The sequence below is a fragment of the Stenella coeruleoalba genome, assembly GCF_951394435.1.
Source record: "Stenella coeruleoalba genome assembly, chromosome: 3".
Taxonomy (NCBI): domain Eukaryota; kingdom Metazoa; phylum Chordata; class Mammalia; order Artiodactyla; family Delphinidae; genus Stenella; species Stenella coeruleoalba.
The window spans coordinates 32,018,335-32,033,503 of record NC_137148.1 but is presented as its reverse complement, the minus strand read 5'-3'; the positions used below and the strand labels follow the sequence as shown (position 1 = coordinate 32,033,503).

General features: G+C 43.3%; 1 protein-coding gene across 3 annotated transcripts in view; it reads right to left on the bottom strand.

Annotated features, from left to right (window-relative positions):
• Positions 1-977: 977 nt before the first annotated feature.
• The window catches only part of OSMR (oncostatin M receptor), a 55,979-nt gene continuing 41,787 nt past the window's right edge, over positions 978-15,169 (bottom strand). For all 3 annotated transcript variants that reach the window (XM_079915966.1, XM_079915967.1, XM_079915968.1), the window contains 8 exons: positions 14,315-14,537; positions 11,448-11,627; positions 10,299-10,403; positions 8,650-8,826; positions 7,893-8,060; positions 4,556-4,637; positions 3,517-3,589; positions 978-3,191 (listed from right to left, as the gene is read on the bottom strand). In XM_079915966.1, coding sequence (XP_079772092.1) covers positions 2,616-3,191; positions 3,517-3,589; positions 4,556-4,637; positions 7,893-8,060; positions 8,650-8,826; positions 10,299-10,403; positions 11,448-11,627; positions 14,315-14,537 — 1,584 coding nt within the window. In that variant the 3' untranslated portion in view covers positions 978-2,615. The remainder of the gene's footprint in view (positions 3,192-3,516; positions 3,590-4,555; positions 4,638-7,892; positions 8,061-8,649; positions 8,827-10,298; positions 10,404-11,447; positions 11,628-14,314; positions 14,538-15,169) is intronic.

Here is a 15,169-nt window from a genome sequence, read left to right as displayed (position 1 = left end):
AGCTCCATTCTGTTCTCCATAGTCGTTGTACCAATATACACTCCCACCAATAGTGTAGGAGGGTTCCCTTTTCTCCACACCCTCTCCAGCATTTATTGTTTGTAGACTTTTTGATGATGGCCATTCTGACCTGTGTGAGGTGATACCTCATTGTAGTTTTGATTTGCATTTCTCTGATAATTAGCAATGCTGAGCATCTTTTCATGTGCTTTTTGGCCATCTGTATGTCTTTGAAGAAATGTCTATTTAGATCTTCTACCCATTTTTTGATTGGGTTGTTTGATTTTTTGATAGGTATGATCTTTTAAAAGGTATTATGGCTATATTAGAAAAAGTAAAGCCTATTTAGAGAAACAAATATTTACAGATGAAATGATTTGCTTCAAAATCATTTCAGGAGGGAGACTGAATAAGAGTACAGATGGACTAAAATAAACATGGTTTAGTGGCTGTTCGGATTGATGACAATACATAAGGGTTTGTTAAACTCTTCTCCGTTTGTATATATTTGAAATTCTCCATGAGTTGTTTTTTTTTTAATCGTAATAATTCTGACACATGAATACAAATTTCAAAGTTTCTGAATAACACTTCTTAAAATGATGCTGTTAAATGGCATATACTAAGTTATTTGGTTATTTACGAAGATGGGAGAAGAATGTTTACAGCCAAACTATAGTCACAGTGATACTGTAAGGACAAAGTTATATAGCCCAGCGTTTCCTATTGGTATGTCGTTATATTTCAGAAAGACATCTTCATTTGACTTAGACCAATGATTCTCAAAGTCGAGTGTGCATCTGAATGCCTGGGAACTTATGAAATATATGGATTCCAGGCCTTGGACCACAGAGATTCTGGTTATGAGATTTGGACTGGTACCCAGGAATTTACATTTCTAGTAAGCTTGTTTATCGGCTATAATAATTGTTAAGGTTTTTACTTCATTGAGGTAGAGAAAACAAAATAATGCAATGGTGAAATATTTTAATTAAAGCTTATTGCAACAAAAATGCCTTCAAGGCTTTGTGGATTTTTTTTTTTAAAGAAAATCTTTATGAAATATACTATTTACAAATCAATCATCACTGTCATTGATGTTTCTATGTACTTTTATAATTGCATCATGACAAACTCAAAGAGGCTAAATGATAACAATACTGGCCCCAGAGTCTTCTCAGAACTCTTAATCAAGATACTTGTTTGTACTATGTTAGGTGTACATAGCCCATTATTCAGCCAAAGGCTTAGTTATATAGAAGGAAAAAGTTGAAAAGCCTGAACAGAAGTCCGGGTTTGTGTATATTTAGGTCAGTTGACAGCCATCTTCCTTTCAGCTGTGGCTCCTTCTCTCTCATTCTTCATAGTGTGGAATAGCACAGCGCAGGGCATTCGGTACCAGAAGCACAGGCGGCGTCATGTCCACCACAACAAAGAAAAAGGAGCCCCTAATTATGCTTGTTTAGAAGTGTGATAAGTAAACATTAAGGGTTGTCGGGCAGAAAGAAGTGAAAAGAACTCTAGCACGATTGAACACCTACTATGTACCAGGTATGTGCTTTGCATATATTGGTTCAAAGAGACAGAGATGCTGCTGAGCCACTCCAGGAGTTCCCACTCCATTTAGCCTTTTGCAGTTATATCTGAATGATGTTCAACAATGAGGTTTCACTTTATTATGTTAGCATAACAGGAATATAAGGAGACAGTGAAGGCATTATCTTGACCCAGACAGCCTACTGCAGAGTCCAAAAGATGCTTACTGAAAATAGGTCATTTATATACCAGAGTTCTTGAAAAAACGAGGAACCATAAATGTGAATGGAATTAATGACATTATCCTTTTATCTGTTCTGAGGTAGTCATCAAAAGTTGTGGTAGAAGACATGCCTACTAAGTAGGAGTGCTATAATCTTGACACTGAGGCAGGGGTTCCATGCCAGTCCCACTCTTTAACCGTGGTAAACTAAGCAGGACAATTGTGGGGATCTCATCGATTCATTCGCATGTCTTACCTATTAGATAAGGTCTAATAGGAAGAGTTCATTTTACTACATCAGTGAACTACAAATTATCATCACTTCAAGGCAAGTCTAAAATCTGTTTTGGTATCAAATATCTGCGACTTCATTAAACACACCCAGAATAAATTAACATTGACAATTTATGCTCCAGTAACGAATCTTCTGTAGCCTTTATTAAAGCCTGAAATCTAGTTCCTTTACTCTTGAGATATTAAATGTGGGGTAAAACTTAATGGAAATACTTTCTTACTAAAAACTGAACTTCAAGGACCTGTCCAGTACTGAGTGGATGGGGTCTATCCCTATGTCAAGTGCCAAGTCTGCTGTTACAAAGGTGAACGTGGAACACGCAGCAGCAAGGTAAGCCTGTTCCCATGATCCTGCCATTTCTACAGTGAGCCTGCTCCAAGGATGAATGTTAAGTTTCATAGCTTCTGACCTTCAAAACCTAGCAAGATTATATAAATCAGACCTGACAATGGTGATGATAGCTCACTGGGATTAAGCCCTGAGGTATCTGGTGATGGAATGGTGCCGGCTATGCTTCTCCTAGGGTCTGTGTAGCGTAAGGATACGAAATCGGTACACTGCTTAGGGGCAGTGTTCCCCTTGACCTAAAAGGGTAGTGGAGGAGAGGCTGCTGTTCTCACTTGGGGGAGCGGAGGCAAGACCCAGGGGTATGGCCATTTGCATTTTATACTCTGAACAGAGTGCTGGCTCTGGTGGATTTGTTGGCAGGCTGTCCTTGTCTCCAGAGGTGGGTGAAGCCAACTGGGACACATAATTCAAATTAGCTTCTCCGGCTGGGATTTCTCCCAGGGAATTCATGTAGTTTTGTTCCAGTGCCTTTAGTAAATTTTCAGGTGAAGTCAGTGGTCCCAGCTGATGTGGTGGGGCTTGAGGGGTTACTGGGAAATGTCCACAAGAAGCAAAGTCAGAAGCTGCCTGATTATAGGTGAAGTTCTCAAAACACATGCAAGGTCCAGGGCCAGAGTAGTTCTTCTCCGTCGGAAGGAGGTAAAGGTAGGCAGGCTTAGTAAATTCAGTTTCTGTGAGTGACTTCCTAGTGCCTAAGAACTGTATCTTACTCCCTTCGGGCTTGTTTATAACTTCAATAGCATCTGGAACACAGTCGTTGACATACATTATTGTTAGGTGAGGATTCTCCTGGAACAGATAAAAAATGTGCAAAGATAATGTATGTGTGTGTATCACAGTATATAAAGCATGTGAAACGCACTTAGAGCTTCAATTTTTTTTTGTTGTTTTATCCTGGTCACAAGTTAACTGGAGGTGATGTTGAAAACCAAAAGATATCCCGACAGAAGAAATCAAAGTTGTGTTCAACCCTTTCACGGCTATGGGAGCAGAAGAGGCTTTTGCTTTGTGACATCTTCCTGAGAAGGCCTAGGAGTGTATGATTATTATAGCCCCAGCCCTGGGTTGGTCTTTAACAAGCATATGAGTATCCATACAATTTCCCAGCATTTACCTTGGATTTTATTAATGACAGGACACTGCTCTTGTAAGGGTTTGGACTATCAGGATAACACTTCTCCTTCAGCCTAGAAAAACAGTGAAAATTAGACAATTTTGCAATATAGCAGAATGGTTAAGAGTGAGAACGCTGGAGTCAGATTCCTGGGTTCTAATCCGTGCTTTATCAATCACTCATTAACACTGTAACCTTAAGCAAGCTTTTTAACCCTTCTATGCTTTAATTTCCTTACTGGTTCAATGGAGATCATTACGGTGGTGATGGTAGTGTTGGAAGCATTAAATGAATTGTTATATGTAAAGCACTTAGAACACTTCCAAGTACATGGTAAGTGAAATATAAATATTAGCTATTGCTATGAACAAATTTGGCAACATTTTAAAATAGTTGGTTTCCTTATTATTATTTTTGGCTGCGTTGGGTCTTTGTTGCTGTGCGCTGGCTATCTCTAGTTGAGGCGCATGGGCTTCTCATTGTAGTGGCATCTCTTGTTGCAGAGCACGGGCTCTAGGTGCACAGGCTTCAGTAGTTGTGGCACGCAGGCTCAGTAGTTGTGGCACGTGGGCCCTAGAGCGCAAGGGCTTCAGTAGTTGCGGCACATGGGCTCTAGAGCACAGGCTCAGTAGTTGCGGCACATGGGCTCTAGGGTGCGCAGGCTTCAGTAGTTGTGGCACGCAGGCTCGGTAGTTGTGGCTCACGGGCTCTAGAGCACAGGCTCAGTAGTTGTGGCGCGTGGGCTTAGTTGCTCCACGGCATGTGGGATCTTCCCGGACCAGGGCTCGAACCCATGTCCCCTGCATTGGCAGGCAGATTCTTAACCACTGCGCCACCAGGGAAGTCTAGTTTCCTTATGTATTGATTTATTGCTTATCTGTTGATAAACAAGATTGTTTAAAACATCATATTTCCACCAAATCCTCCTTTGTTCTTTCCTTTTCAGCACTTTTCCTCATATTATCAGGTGTGACTTCTATCTCCTTTCTAGATTTTTCTTTGACTCCTTCTTGGATAAAAACCTTCCCCGCACACTTACCACTGACTTTTTAAGTAGCAAATTATCATGACGATCAAAACGCAGAAAATCATGGGCAGGATGATGTGTATCAGTGTATGGGCTGGAGAGGAAAAAGAAAGGGATATTTTTAATGACTGCTTTTCCCTCAAAGGAATAAAAATAGTTTTACATGTCTTTTATTCCTCAAAACTCCATTTGTGCAAGGTTCAATATGAGTTCTGTCTGACTGCTGGGGGACAGGGCAGTGAGACCAACCAGCCAACACAGGGAACCATTTGCCCTCAACACTTGTGACTCAAACCCACACCTCTCCTGACAGACTGGATCATTACTCCCCATTCTTTACTCCCTCCCTGTATGGGAATTACACTCCACACACTTGACTTGTGGGCTCAGCCACGTGAGTTGGTTTGGCCAATGGGAGGTGAGTAGTGGTCATGCTGGTTGGTAGCTGCGTTCGGTGTGCTTGTAGTTGGCTTGCTCTCTTGTGTTCCTGTGACCCACTCTGAGAAGAGTTGGTCCCTCAGAGCCACTGTCCCTTCAGCCTAAGCCTCAGGGTGAACCTACATGGAACAAACCTGCCTGAAGCTTGGAGTCCCACCTGGCCCAGCCTACGTCAGCCAAGCCAGGAGCATGAAAAGAGAGATTTATTTTTGTATGCCATTGAGATTTTGAGGTATTTTATTACACGTCAAAACTTGACGAATGCACCCCTTCTAGTTAGGCTCTGAGAAAATTACCTAAGTCATCACCCGGGATAATTATTCTATTTTTATTTCTCAGATATGTCAACCTGTACTTCATTTTCATAAATGCCCATCTTCCTGGTCTCACTGCTTGCAAATCCGCCAAAGAATAGTTCAGCTGGGTTGGTAAACATCCTCTTTTATAAAAGCAAATCGCACGAAGGGGTTTGGAGGCTGACAGTCATTCACATGTACATATATTCCTGTTCAATCCCTTTGCCTCCCTGCCCTCCTCATCCCCCTCCACAGCTGTCCTGCAGGAATGGGGACTGACTTGTGGTGCTAGTGGATAACACTGGAGTTTTGTCAGGGAGGGCAGGCCCAACCCAGTGCTCTGAGGAAGCACAGGGCTCTGGAGAAAAGGACATGGGAAGGTAAGAGGGTGGCAGAGAAAGCACCTCGACAACTGGCCTAAAATTATCCCTGACACCAGGTAAGGCGAAAGAAACTCCTCCTGACACCACTAAAGAACACCGTGCTCTTGGACTTCCCTGGTGGCGCGGTGGTTAAGAATCCACCTGCCAGTGCAGGGGACACGGATTCGAGTCTGGGAAGATCCCACATGCCACAGAGCAACTAAGCCCGTGCACCACAGCTACTGAGCCTGCACTCTAGAGCCCTGTGCCACAACTACTGAGCCCACGTGCCACAACTACTGAAGCCTGTGCACCTACAGCCTGTGCTCCACAACGAGAGAAGCTACTGCAATGAGAAGCCCGCACACCGCAGCGAAGAGTAGCCCCTGCTCACCACAACTAGAGAAAGCCTGCATGCAGCAACGAAGACCTAACACAGCCAAAAATAAATAAATAAAAATAAATCAGTACATATATGTTTAAAAAAAAAAAAAAAGAACACCTTGCTCTCAAGAGCAGTACTTTTGATGACTACAATTGGTTTTAAAATTTGGTTAAATTACGAATTTGTAATGTATCTGAGAAGCAGCCTGGGGAGCTACCCATAGTAGTTTCCAAACTTCAGACAGGCTTTGCTAAACTTTTTGTTGAAGTATAATATGTGCATACAGAAAAGTGCTCCTAAGTGTACAGCTCAATGAGTTTTCACAAACTGAACGTACCCACGTAACCAGTACCCAGATCAAGAAAAAGAACGTTACCAGCTCCCCCGAGAGTCCCCCAGTGTCCCCATCCAGGCATCTTCCCCTCCCACGGTAACCACTAGCCTGCCTTTCAACCACATAAACAGCATTTGCCTCTGTCTATACTCTATGTGTGGAATTGTGCAGCAAGAGCGGGGCCCGGCTTCTGTCACTCACCATTGCATTTGTGAGTCCTCCATACTATTTTTCTAACTGTGGACTGTCATTCTCACTGCTGCAATCATGCAGCAACTTAGTTTACTTTTTCATAATAATCAATATAATCGAGTCACAGCCAAGGCTAAGGAGGTTTCTCATGAGTAAGGGAGATAAATGAAATCTAGAAAATATAATTGAGATAAAGATAATCATATGTATTATATGTGTGTGTGTGTGTGTCTTACACATACTCATACACACACCTCTACCAGCCAAGTAAATACTGAAGCTGGAAGAAAAACAGCCTGAAAATAAATTTAAAATTAACTCTAGAATGGCAAGCATGCTCAAGTAATGTGAGTTGTTGACTGAAATCTTAACCTGACTACGAGAGTTCTGGCCTTTGGCTTAGAGACCTGGGGCCATGTTTCAGCCCAACCTGCCACTGTGGTCGTGGGCATCCTCATCACCCGTCAGACAGCCAGGTCCAGTGGTTCTACCTGACGAGCCCACCCCATCCCCAGAGCCCCACCTTACGCTACTTGGCAACTCAGGCAGATATTTTAGCCTATTTGTTTTTCATGGAGGCGTATCTTGAGATGTCCTTTCCAGCGTGGACCTCCTATGATTCCTATCTGCTACCTACTTTCCCCGCTTTCCTCCGTCAGTATCTGTTTTCTCCCACCACCTTCCTCTTTGCTGGCGGGCAGGATTTACCAGCAGAATCTTATTTACCAGTAAGCTGCCATTCTTCTCCCTTCCTCTTCTTTCTCCATCTTTCAAGACAAATGCATTTTGAAAGGATGGCTCTCTTTATCTCACCCTTTCCCCATCAAATCTGCAAACACCGGGTTCGTGAACCAACACTGCTTGCCCCACCGTACTTTCTAGTACCCCCAGAGACGCAAGGTCAAGAAGCCAGTAATTTGCCACTGAGAGAAACCAGCCAGAAGTCTGGCTGCAGAGAGCAGTTCTGCTGAGAAGAACATCCCCACCCCTCTTGCAGACAGAACTCACAAGGCTCTTCCCAAGTCAACACTAAAATACGCCATCAGTGATTTTCAAACTATTCTGGGACTGAGTTCCAGAGAAGTGCCTCAGGGGCCAGAGAGAGGCAAGAGGAAGATTCCAGGTTATAGATCAGTTGGATTAGCTTCACTCTTATCTATTTTATGTAGTGGGATTCTGCGTAACATTTCCTTTTTTTTTTTTTTTTTGGTGAGTTTCATCTAGAGAAAGAAAGAGAAGAAAGGTTTAAAAATTCCCAATCTAGACAAAACCCATGCCCATGGTGTGTGTCATCTGTCAGTTTCCCAAGAACTGCTAAGAGTTTTGATTTGGAGAAACTCACAGTATTCATCCGGAGTTGTGACCTTTGTGAAGGCATCCAGGGGACCCTCGCCAACACTTGTGTAAGGAGTGACGAAAAACTCATAGACGGATTCCGGCTGTAGATTTTCCACAACGAATGTCTTTTGTCCCGGGTTGTCAATTGTGTATTTGCAACATACTGAATCCTCTGTGAGGTTAAAAAAAAAAAAATTTTTTTTTTCAAGAAGAAAAAACTATTAAGAGCATGATAAAGATCTTGTGAGACAGTGGGGCACTAATACTCTTGTTGACTTGGCACTGCCAACGTTTCTAAACCAACCAAAAATGAAATCATAATTTCATCACACTGGGGACACTGGAAAAATATTCGGGAGACGGCAAGCAAAGCAAGCACCCCACTAAACAAGGGATGTTCCTGACCAGGGGAAGCACTCAGACCTGCCAGAGAGAGAGGAAGAGCCTGCCAGTGCTTCTTAGATACACATTTTAATAAACTTTAATGAAGTCAAAGAAGAAATGAGGTTAGCAAGAATGGTTCCTAAGTAGGTTTTCTTAAGGAGCTGAGGGTATTTCAGGTGCTTCTAAAAATACTGGGCCACATTGTTTTTAAGTAAGTTAAAATCCTGGCCCCCATGGTCTTGTCCACCCTACTAATTTGTTTAAGCACGTGAGCACAGAATTCAGCCTGGCCACAGTCAGAGACGGCCAGCAGCCTTTCCAATGATTTCAAATAATGAGACCTTGAAACGGTAAACAGACAAAAAAAAAAAAGTCACCTGGAAGAACTGTCTTTTCAAATGCCGGGTGGCACTGCTCCCCCGCCTTGGGTTTCAGGTAGACATGGTATCCTTGTATAAAGCCAGGTTGGGATTCAGTGGAATAATCCTTCCAACTCAGAGTGAAGGAGTGGGAGGTCAACTTACTCATGACCACTTGAGGGTTGTCTGAAGGAGCTAGGAAAGGAAGTTGGGATAATGTAAGATTTACGATTTGGAAAGAGTCTCAGTGCACTGGTGTAAACTGAAAGCAGAACCACGGCCCACTCTGTAGGCGCGTGTGCCAAGTGAAGGAGTCTCATCTTTTTCTCTAGAGGATGTACGCCCTGACTTAGCTCGTGAGAGCTGGGAAGGAGTTGAGCAATCATCTTGTTCAAGCCTTACATCTCTCAGGTGTAGAAATGGATGCCCAGAGAGACTCAGTAACTTGGCAAGGTCACACAGCAAAAAAGAAAGGCTTTCTTAGACTTCATTCTGAGTCTGAATTCTCAACAGTGTTTGGGAGGATGAACTGAAGTAGGGAGGAAGGGAGGAGGAGGAAGGGTTATGTTTGAAGAGGTATGGGCAACTTTGAAGAACTCTAGTTCCCAAGTGGTAGCAGTGCACAATTGTCCAGGTGTCACAGGGAGAATTGGAAAGCGTTTATTCTGAGGCTTCCCTGAGAGCCTGTTTCAGCACATACGCTGGTGCACACCTGGCCTATGTCCGCCAAAACACACAACACACCCTTCCTGCCTGTCTGGGGCAGCTCCCACCCAACGGAGAACCCCAAGAGCTGGTCTGATTGCTGAGAGGCAGTCAAGGACACAGCTGCCCAGCTTCCAGCGGGTGTGAGACCCTGGATGCCGAGAAGGTGAATTAGCAACCACATGGGAGGATCAAAACTCCCCCACACTGCTGCTGGGATCATGGTACAATTTCTGGGGGGGCAGCGATTTCACAACATCTACCAAAAGTCTTAAAAATTATAAAATTGTATTTAAGAAGTTCAAACCTTTTGGCTCGAGTATTCTACTTCCGGGGCGTTGTTGAAAAACCATTATCAGAGCGATGGACAAAGATTCAGCTAAAATGATGGTGAGTCAGATAGGGCATAAGAGATTTGGCCAAGAAAGAAGAGAGAGATTGAGTATTTGAGACTGCAACATAACTGAAGGTGAATTTTATAGTTTTTAATAGAGAAGTATTTTTGTAATCATCCTAAAAGTCCAACGACAGGTGATTTGACATATGCAAACCATGAGGCACTTTGCAGTGCTAAAAAATGACAGTTAAAGATTACTTAGTGACATGAGTCAAAAAGCACTTTACAAAACGGCATAGAGTAGTAATAAAAAAAGATCCCATTTTTATTTAAAAGTGTATATCTGTACTGAGAAAGGATACACATAAAATATTAACTCTGGGTATTTGCCCTTGGGTGGTAAAATTAGCAATCATTTTGTCTTCTTTTGCATAACATCTTATAAATTGTCTTTAATGAAAATGTTTTCTATTTGTATGATTAAAAAATAACTTTTTAAAAAACCCCATTGCCAGAATAAACGGGACACTGAAAATTAGGAAAGGTGCTGTAATCTTCCTAAACCCAAAGTGAAGAGTTTCTGGATTGTTCTGAACAATGGACACATTAAATGCTTTAAACTTACCCAGTTCCTCCAAGTATCCTGCTTTTTTCTCTAATAAATGAGCCATCCTTTTGGTAGAAATTCCATAAATTCTGAAGTTGTATCGAACCCCTGGTCTAAAAGCACCTAGAGAAGAAAAGTCAACAGATTTTCAATAACACAGGATGCCATTCTCTTTACTTCTGAAAAGAAGAAGAATGAAAAATGAATTTGTGTCCCCTTAAGAATTTCCTCCTCGGGGTTTCTGCCCTTCATCGCCACCATCTTCCCTCCTTCCCCTGAATCCTCCAGCATTTCCGACGAAGTCTGGGCGACTGTCCTCTACATCATCCTCTTGATAAAGAGTTCGCAAACATGCCCTTATCCACGTGCATGCAACTGGGCGCAGAATTCAACCAGACACAGAAAACCATGTAAAACTCTCCTTTGACTCCAAATCCCCTGCCAGCGACTGGCCTTCTCTCTGCCCATGAAGGGCAAGCATCTGGAAGATTTGCTTCCAGTACCTCACTTTCCCCTCACACCATGCCACTGACACTGCTCAAGCCAAGGGAAGACTCCCCTCCTCACTCCCCACCAGCCACTGAATGCCCTCCTGGAGTCTCATCAGTCACCCTCTGGACCCGGACAATTCCCACATCTTTATCTTGAGCCCAGCAGATGGCGCCACCAACACCCCCCCACCCCCACCCCTAATCAAGCCACAAACCTAGGCTCCTTGAACTGCTACACTAGTAATCTCGAAATGACAAATCCAGTGTGGGAGGAAAGAGACCAAGTTCTAGATGTTCCATTGAAACTGACGTTGATAATCGACTCCCATCAGCTCTACTCCTGTTTCCCAAATCCACACACTTCATTGCTTTTGTAAAAGCTCTCAGGACAACTGTTATAATGTCCCTCTGCCATTCATTTGAGACTGCTGACTCACTGCTGAACAAATTCATGAAACTCATGAACACCTATTCCAGCCTTTGGTCCAGGTAGTCTCTGTAAAAGTAGATACAAAGGTCAAACCTTAGACCACATCACTGCAAAATTTGAACTCCAAGACCCACGCTGGATTTGTAGTTATCAGTTGAGCACAGAGTATCTGAGATGATCCCGAAACCTGTTGAAGTTGCCGCCAGGTGAATGGAGCAGCATGGTAATACAGAAGGTTCTTCTTACCCGAGCTAATGACTGTGCTTGTGGTATTGGGGCCGAGGTTTTTCCACTGGAGAACACAGGGCAGGTCCTGGGGACCATCACACCACTCCACAACATAGCCTGTGGCATCTCCGGATTGGGGTTTCCAAGACACAGAAAATCCATCCTCTGTGCCGTTAACTCTTCCTTTTTCAACCTCTTCTGTACATACAAAGAGGGCAATGCTTCAGATTTAATTAATCATACATTTTGCAAAAGTATCTAAAGAAGAAAATAAACTTGAACGTGCAGTGTATCTAGCAGGTAAAAGCCCTACCTCTGCAATTGCTACGGGGCTTGGGTTAGGGCAGGAGGGATCTTTTCCTGCCTCTCACTCCAAACAAATATTCACACCTGCCCTTCAGATGCCCCCTGTCCTGATCTTCTGAGACCCAAAGGGACGTCAGCCCCTAAAACAGGGATCAGCAAACCACCACCAGCAGGACAAATCCAGCCCTGGAAGCTTGTTTTTATATGACCCTTAAGCTAAGACTGGTTTTAAGATTTTTAAAGAGTTTTTAAAAACAAACAAAGAATACAGAATATAGACTGGAGACTGTCTGGCCTATAATGCCTAAAATATTTACTCTCTGCCCCTTTACCGAAAAAGTTGTTGACCCTTGACCTAGAACTGTGTCTGGTACTTGATCTGCTTTCAAAAATCATCTGTTGAATGAATGAATAATTTGTCTTAATTGTCCCACATAATGCTGGCTGCTCCTGAACTAACTACTGTCTCCCAGATTTTAGGGGCAGAAACTGAGGTGAGTGTGGAGAAAAAAGGAAAGAACAATTCAGGTATGTACTAAGCCAGATTATGAACGGATGTGCACGCTACTTATGACCTAGGATACCACCTCAACGTATTTTATGCACCAGGGTAGTTTTCCTAAGGTCTGACAATTGGAAAAAAGGTGATATGGTCTCAATGGACTACAGTTCTACTGATTTCAAGCAGGTCAGCCTAGATATTGAGGGATGAGAATTTCTCCTATTTCCGAGGCTGACTCCACTGTTCAGTGGTCCCTGGTGGTCACTCTAGTGAAAGCAGACTCTGATCAAGGGGTGGACCTGCAAACAGCTGTTCAGAGAGGCAGGCAGTGTGGCGCAAATGTTACATGGGACAGACTTAACACTCAAAATGTACTTGTTGCTTCTCTGCAATTCATATTTAACTGGGCATCTTTAATTTATCTGGCAATTCTAATTAGAGCTGAACATTGATGTGAAAGCAGGATGCTATTACATTTTCTAGGGCACCAAATTATCACCCAGCTGGGAACACCGAAAGGACTTTGCAGCCCCAGGCATGAGGCGAGAGGTTCCCCAAGAAGGCCTGTGCCTATCCTACCCACATGCCTTCTCTGTCTTCCTTCATCAGAGAGACAAATCTCTTTCATATTAAAACTGACATTTTCTACTTCACTTATTCACACTGACTAAAATTTCACCCCAAACTTAGAAGCATGACTCTTACTAAGCTGCTTCTTTAAAATTGCAAATATGTTTTGAGGAGTGGAGGTAGAGGAAAAGAGAAAGGGAATCTATCTATTTTCTTTTTCTTCAGTCATTCACACTCTAGTGTGAATTGGCTAAACCTCCTTGGTCTGTCTCAGAGCACATCAGTGCCTTTATCCACTCTGGAGACTTAAGAATGTGGACCACATCAGGAAAGCTGGATAGGGCTTCACAGGTGAAGGAATGGGTTCTAAAGGAAGGGCATGGGGAAGGAAGGTATGATAGGAACCCACAGATAGGGAAGACCCCAAACAGATAATAGTGTTTAGCAGAGTTGTTTGAGCTGAGCCTCATTGGAGGCAGTGTTTTTTTAATCTGTCAGCTCCCCCAGGGTGAATGAAATGCCCACCTTTCCCGTTCGGCCCTAATAAAGACAGAATAACTTCCTTCTCTAATACAGTTCTTGACAAGCAAAGATTAGGTTAAGTGACTCCTTAGTTTTTCTCCTGTGGCACAATCCCAATTTCTTTCTCTTACTTGACACACAGGATAGTTCTTAAACAAAGTAAATAAAACAAAATAATAACACCCTCTAATCTAGCCCACTTAACCTAAATTTAAGCCTAATTTGAATGATAGGTATAAAGCAACGTGACATAACCCTACAAGCAGGGTCTGAAAATTTTTATAGCATTAACTGAAGGGTGACATTATTGCAAGGTTCATGAATGACCTTAGGATGTCTGTTGGGTCATGTCCAAGTGTGCAGTGTCTCAGAGTGTGTACTGCTGGGGGCGGGGTTAGTGCAGCCAACCTCCTTTCACAGCTCTCCCAAGAAGGAAATTTACACCATTATTAATTGTACACGTAAGGTCATTTCCACCTTGTTTGGTCTCTCACAGGCTAAGGGTTTAGCCAGTTATCACCATTTTATTCCACAGCTTTGGCAAAGCCCTTCTCGAAAGATGATGCTAGCTCTCCTCATGATGTCCAGAAATGTTCCTGGGCTCTTTATAGGTGGCCAAGACTGACAAAATATTCTGCCATATAATAAATGCACCTCGTGTTTCATAAGCCACAAAGCACTTTCATACCATCTCTAACTCTCAGCTGGGACTGTTTGTCGGTGTTGCATTTATTTGAATAAATTTGAGACAATTTCCCAAGTTGGTGGAAGAATCCCTGAGATATGGCTGAAATCTTCTTCCCACACGAAGGAGGACTGCGCCAGAAACCCGCTGAAACGCCTGAACCCAAAGAAAATGACGGACAGTGTTTGGCAGCTAGATCTTTTGTCTCCCCAAATTACTGTCTTTCTGATTTATCCACCTCTGCCTAATAACACCATCAACACTTTTCTAGAGAAGAAAAACAAAACCAGAAACACTCACCGTTTCCAGGGTCTCCAGAAACGACAATTACGGAAGCAGGAGAAGGGCCCACACTGTTGTGAGCTGTGACATGGATTTGGTAAGAACACTGATCGAGGGTTAGTTCTGTGCTGCTGGCGGGAGCAGGGATGGAGAGGACCTCGAACCTGGATGGCTTGTCTAGGTTTTCTACAATTACATTATAGAACAGGATCTTCCCATTGGCATGCACTTTTGAGAGTGGCTGAAAAAAATATTAAACAATCATTTCAAAATGGGCTTTCCTCTGAAAAGAGTTTCTGTCCCTTGATTGAACACACACACACACACACACACACACACACACACACACACACACACACACACACCGGGCTAATTAAAACAGCTTAAGAGAGAAAATAACCTTCTAAACCAAGCTTGAAATCAGACATTCTATTCTAACTAAAATTGAGCAGAGAATAGGATCATTTGGGGGAGATCTCAGAGTATACTGTGTCCAGAGAGGAGTGACCAAGTCAGGAATAGAGAGAAAGGGGGACTCTTTAGCCTGGATTAAAACTCAGTGAGTATGGAGTGGGAAAGACAGGAGTGGACCCAGATGGGAGGGGCCTGAACCTCCGGCCTACCTTCCTGAGGACAGACAGTGCCCCTGGCGTGTGCACCCCCAGACCTGAGATTGGGCTGGGGCAACTGTTAGCTTGGGGTGTGGACAAAACCTGGACGTACAGACTGGCACGTGCACATGTGTGTGCATGGGGGTCCTCCCTCGTGGGGAGGACCGGAGTGGAGATGGGAAAAAGAGTGGGGTGGCCTGCGGCCAAGGACCAGCTCCCTCAGCATGGCCATGACTTAGCATCAAACACTGAGGAATCCGAG